Source organism: Amphiprion ocellaris, chromosome 9 (assembly GCF_022539595.1).
Source record: "Amphiprion ocellaris isolate individual 3 ecotype Okinawa chromosome 9, ASM2253959v1, whole genome shotgun sequence".
In the NCBI taxonomy this organism is placed as follows: Eukaryota; Metazoa; Chordata; class Actinopteri; family Pomacentridae; genus Amphiprion; species Amphiprion ocellaris.
The window spans coordinates 20,961,546-20,967,545 of NC_072774.1; the positions used below are offsets into that span (position 1 = coordinate 20,961,546).

Consider the following 6,000-nt stretch of genomic DNA (forward strand, 5'->3'; position numbering starts at 1 on the left):
GTATCCGTATCCATTATCTGACAATCATGATACACAGAAGTTAAGAGCTATGGAGTTTCCTAAAATTCAAAGCTACTATGGAGAAAAGTAGTTCCTTTAGTTTGTCTGTGTATCTGTGCTTGTGAAATATTAACTATGTCCATGCTGCACTTTCTTTAATACACAGACCAAATATTTTCACTTAATGAAAGAGTTTGATAAAACTGCAGTTTCTTTTAGAGTCACACTCAAGACTTAGGTAGTAAGCCCTCTTTTTATTTTTGCCATGTTGATGTTTTGCACTTTAATGTGTTCAGCTTTTATTTACATTTCATACTGTCCTGCAGTATACAGTAGCATACATTAGTCAACATAAAATTAATTGAAACTAAATGGTAAATTTTCCTTTTTGCATCCTTTGCAAAACTTGAAAATTTCGGTGCGGTAGGTTCCTAGCCTGGAGGTTGCTGTTATTGTTACTGATAGTGAAGTGGATTTTGAGAACGGTAACATGGAGAGAGCAGAAAGAGGCCAGCCTGCATCTGATGCTCCTAATAATTTTTAATGATTGATCAGTAAGAATTTATTTCTTCTTTCCACCCCCACATTTACGCTGTGTTGTGACAAAGGGCTCAGATTCTGTAGTACACATTATACGCACTGCAAAACTCATGCATGTGTGCAATCTGCCCTTTGGATTTCATTTTTGGGATGTTTTTGTGTATTGTTAAAAATGACTGGAAATATTCATAAATCATTATCAAGCCAGTGATTACACAAGACTTCCACTCATATGTGTAGTATTTATTTATATAATCAGTCCCGCTCAATTCCAATGCCACACCACATTTGAATCAAACATTTAATTCTAATAATTGACTTCTCTGACATCTCCAGTAACACGTTGTATAATCATATAAAGAGAAGTAGTTAAACAGAGAACCTCTTGGCTCGGCAGTGAGTGGTGTTAAGTTCTGGGGCAGGAAGTTAATCATTTAATCACCTTTCAATTTCCTTAGATTTTAATTAAGTTAATGGAATATTTGAAGAGATTTATATAAAAAGGTAATATCCGCCTTAAAAGGCCTTTCGATTTTACAGAAGGCCATAACACATACTTAATTCACTGTGGTGTATCTCTTGGTATTACAGGCATATCGCAGTGAAATATATCAAGGGAATAAGTCGGTCAGTTGTGCTCCTTTTGTAATATCCTTTTGTAATAAAATTTATTACATTCGGCATTTTACTGATTTTATTTTTATTGTTTGACTTTTGGCTGCTGGCTCCATTTGTTATTTTGGGATTTTGTTGTAAGTCTGTGAGATTATTTTACCTCACTGGTAAGTCTTCTGCTTTGTCCCCAGGTGAGTCCTTCATTGAGAACAGTGTTGCTGCACCAGAACACTTGAAGAAGGGCCCTCTCTCTCCAAACGCTATGGGACTGACCGCTGGCCTGAGGTCTCCGTCCAAACTGCTGCATCGTAACAACTCTACAGGTAGAAAGAGCCACTGAGACTTGCAAATTTCAGTATGTCAGTATAGCGATTGGAATGCTCCTAAATGGATGATCAGATTAAATTAAAAAATGCAAGGAGCTGTGTTGTAGGTGTATTGCTTCTGATAATACTGAGATAATGAAATCTCATCCAGGAAGGCTGGTTTATATAACAGAATCTGTTATTTAAACAGATACTAATGTGCTGCACAGCAGTTTACAATACTAATTAATTTATTGCTCTGAAAGGTTATTACGACAGCAGTCATATTGTAATTCCTCGGGTTGTAAGATGGAGAAGATTGCGAAGTTAACAGCAGAAATACTGCATGGAGTTTATGTTACAAAGTAATGGGATCATGAAGTGTTCTTATATATATTTATTTGTTCATTGTGGCACTTTGCCAGATAACAACCCTAACCCGGCATTTTTGTGACCACTATGTTGTCAGCTATCTAACCTCTTTTACCCCGCTGTTTCACCAGAAATCCCTTATTCAAATAAATAAGAAGGTAACGTTTGATGTTGTGTCTGTTTATAGTAGATATAAAACAATTGTGTTTGCTGCAAAAGTTGTATTTTTACCGAATGGATACAATTTAAATATTACGTATAATATGTATTAATAGCTTTAAAACCTGCCAGTCTGCTGCAGTTTCATGTGGTGGATAAAGGGGCAGTCATGGTACATAAACAGTGAACAGTTCTATTTACGCTCTGTTTATACCATGCTCACAGAAAGCTCCACTGCATATCAAGCACTCACTAAACTAATAGCCAGCCTCTGCAGAGCGATGTTTCGACTTCACTTTTGGTGAAACAACATTCTGCTGGGCTCACACCTTGCAGCGGCAGCCTGTGCAGAAATTTCTTGGACGTTGTGATTTCAGTGCAGTATAGACTAGTAATATACAGCAGACCGATGACAGGCAAAACCAAATTCAAATTCCTGGAGCAAAAAGTGAGCAGCTAGTCCTTAAGAAATAGATCATCCGTTGTTTTGAAGTACTTTAGATTTAGGGAAAATGATGTTAAGCAGGAACAAATCATATATAAAGAGTGCATACGGCTTCTGTCTGTGCTTTCATGCAACAACAATAACTCATCGAACCATCTGAAAGAACACCTCAGACTGCAGTACATTGACTGCACGAAGGCTGCGAAGAGTAAGGCTTCTAATGTGACACCATTGTGTCCCTGTCTATAATAGCGATGTGGTACAGTGCATGTCACATCACACAAACTGAAAGTACGAACAGTGCTCTGTTGGTTTAGTTTTGGTACATTGCTTCTATGAGATGCAGTGTGATAAAGGATCAACTTCATTTTTATGTGAAGATTTGTACATTAGCTGGAATGGTGAACAACATTTAAGTGCTCTTGAAAATATAATGTGCAATAAAAATTGTGCCCCTATGTTTAATGAATAATTGAGATAAGTAAATGAGAGTATGACATTGATCAAAATAATCATGATTATCATTTTGGCCATAATTGGGCAGTTTTGTTAAATAGGATAAATCAGGTTTTACTGCTCTGTCCTATCTGTGCCGTACGCACTCACTGACTCCTCTTTCAGGCTAGAAATTGGCCATACGTGAGAACATGTTCAACCACTGTAATTCAATCATCATGTAGTGTTCTTCTGATGGCGTTACAGTGTTTGGTCAACTACTGGATGCTTATATTTAGAACAGTAAAAGCATGTGAAAACCCCATTGAATTACAGTGCTTATGGACCAGAGTTTGTGCTTTTTGTTCTCTCAGGTAGTTTCCGGCAGAGTCCAAGGCCCAGCGGTCAGGACCCCAACCTGTGGACAGTAGAGGAAGTCATGCAGTATATCAGAGATATTGACCCAGTGCTGGCCCCACATGCTGACCTTTTCAGAAAACATGTATGTATTCAGTCATATCAGTAGATAAAATACCTAAAACAAGAAAACCACTCAAAGAGCACAGTACTCCGCAAAGGCTGTTCATTCCCCCACACACCATTGTCAGAAATGCAGCATTTTTTTTTTTTTAGAAATGCAGCATTTGTTTACTAGTTATTGATGATCAGAAATCACGGCAACGTAGAATGTGGCCATTTAATATAGATGTATCCACAAACAAAATGATTTTACACTGAGCACAGGCGTGTGTTATCCATGTGTACGTTCTGTACGGATCCTGAATCGCATGACTTAAATAAGTAGCGGGTGTCGGGAATTGATGGGACTCAGAAACACCCCACAATTTAATCAGATGTTCCTTGTGTCATTTCTGATGGATAAGTCTACAGCAGTTGATTTGTAGTAGGATCGCAATCATGTGATCGTTAGCAGGCAGCTGACATAGTGTTCACTTGTCGCCATGGTTACAGTGATGCTGTGCCGCTATCTTGCAATGATACAGAAATATTTAACAAATGCGCGTATCCAGACTATAAGCTGCATCACTGCCAAAATCTATTCACTTGGTCCTTGTGTCATTTCTGACCTTCCCTGATAATTTCATCCAAATCCGTTTGTCCGCTTTTGTGTAATGCTGCGAACAGACAGACAGACAAGCCAACGCCAATCATCACGTAATTCCACCGCGTTCCTTGGCAGAATAATCATTATATTCTACATTGGAGAATGTAGACTGAAAATGGAATTTTTAGATGTATAAATGCGCAAGACATCACTTTTTGTTTATTACAATTGTGCAGCTTAACTTGTTTTAAAGTTCTTAACTTTCCCTTCCCCAATCTGCTACAGGAGATTGATGGTAAAGCGCTCCTGTTGCTGCGGAGTGACATGATGATGAAATACATGGGCTTGAAGCTGGGTCCTGCCCTCAAACTCACCTTCCATATCGACAAGCTAAAACGGGCTTGAGGAGTTTAGCCGACCAGCTGCAGCCTTCCAAAGGACTTCACTCCCGCCCCACCTCCCTGTTCTAGGTTCAGTATATCATGCACTTCACAGAGGACATATACTGACCACTTACATGTAGCAACTTACATCAGACCGTAACGTTGGGTATAGATACTCCTGTCCTGACCTCATCGAATGAGGAAGACTTACTTTGTGTAGCACAATCCAGCCCTAAGGCAGCATGGGATACGTAGGATCACCCACTTGTCCGGCATCTGTTTTGCATTTCAGTATAACTTGAAGAATCATATGTGGCCATTTTAACTGTAATAGGCTTTTTGGCCTGCTTTTATTGTGTAACATTTATTCTGTACATTTCATATTTTTTACTTCCTGAATATATGGACTTGTATTTTTGCCATTTTCAACGCTTTGTGTTGAGATATGCTGAAAGAAAGAAAACCCTTAAGAAATGAAAAGAAAAGCACTACATTCATCCCAATAGTTGGGAATTCTTTTGATTAGTCTCTGTTTGAGGCACGATTTTGCAACTACACTAATAATTATGGTTAGAAAAACATGTTTTATGAAAGGAAAAAAACTTTATTCTGAAAATACTGCCATGAGGAGATCTGTTTGTTTCTCTTATTCTGGATGTTGTTTACAATGCCTTGTCTTGTCTTTGTTATTTGTACTTTTTTAATTTTTTATACTATATTATTAGAATTCCTACGTGGAGAGCCCTATCATACTAAACATTGTTCAATAAATATATAATTCAGCTTTTTCCTCTATTTATTGCTCTGCACAACTTGCAGTTACGTCGTCTTTACACTTTTCTGTGTTAACAGGCTGTCGTTACACAAATCTGTTTTGTTCACACATTTAAATTAAAGTATTTTCTCCTTGTTACTTGCTTGACCTTTTCACAAACACTGTTAAGATTAAATGCCACATGCAAATGTAGGTGTGATGAATCTGGCACTCTGAGACTATAAAAAATATTTTACCAGGGTAACAAAGTTGTCATCTTTGTAATTCTATACATACAGATATTACATTTATATGAATTCATTATTTTTTTCATTTTGAGAAACACGCTTGTTTCCATGTACTTAGGGTTCTTCCACGAACCAAAGTTCACCAACAGAGGGCAGTACAAACCTGTCTAGCTTTTTAAATCATGTCCCCTTGCTATAGTATTTCTCCTTGGGACTCATTGACATGTACTACCAAGGGTGGTCATATTTCCATCTGTACACCCAACACGATCACCTCAGTGATATTTTTATACTATGTAAAGACTTCATATGATTGTCTCCATTGTCAGTATTTCTACTATATTGCTGTGTAGCTATTCCTTCTTTTTCTATTAATTCTCAACTATCTATCCCTCCTAGAAGCATTTGATCCTCTTTGAAACAGTGCTTCCAGATAAGGGTGGTTATACTTGAACACTACAAGGAAAAATTTCTTTTTTGTATGAAGCAAATATCTCAATAGATTAAGTATTCTTCTATGGGGAAGAAAGTGCCTCCTTTACCAGAAAAAATTCTGGTTGACCATTCTGATACCAGCTTGCTAAAATTTTTGACCACCCTGGTGTAATGTTCATCGAGTTTCAAGATGTTTTGTATGGTTTTTTTTTTTTGTTTGTTTTGTTTTCTTACCTGTTTCAA

General features: G+C 37.5%; 1 protein-coding gene across 4 annotated transcripts in view; it reads left to right on the top strand.

Annotated features, from left to right (window-relative positions):
• Positions 1-5,103, top strand: part of LOC111563379 (polycomb protein SCMH1) — a 59,624-nt gene extending 54,521 nt beyond the window's left edge. For all 4 annotated transcript variants that reach the window (XM_035944542.2, XM_023262427.3, XM_023262432.3 and 1 more), the window contains exons 15-17: positions 1,347-1,478; positions 3,246-3,373; positions 4,223-5,103. In XM_035944542.2, the coding sequence (XP_035800435.2) occupies positions 1,347-1,478; positions 3,246-3,373; positions 4,223-4,342 (380 nt within the window). In that variant the 3' untranslated portion in view covers positions 4,343-5,103. The remainder of the gene's footprint in view (positions 1-1,346; positions 1,479-3,245; positions 3,374-4,222) is intronic.
• Positions 5,104-6,000: the final 897 nt, after the last annotated feature.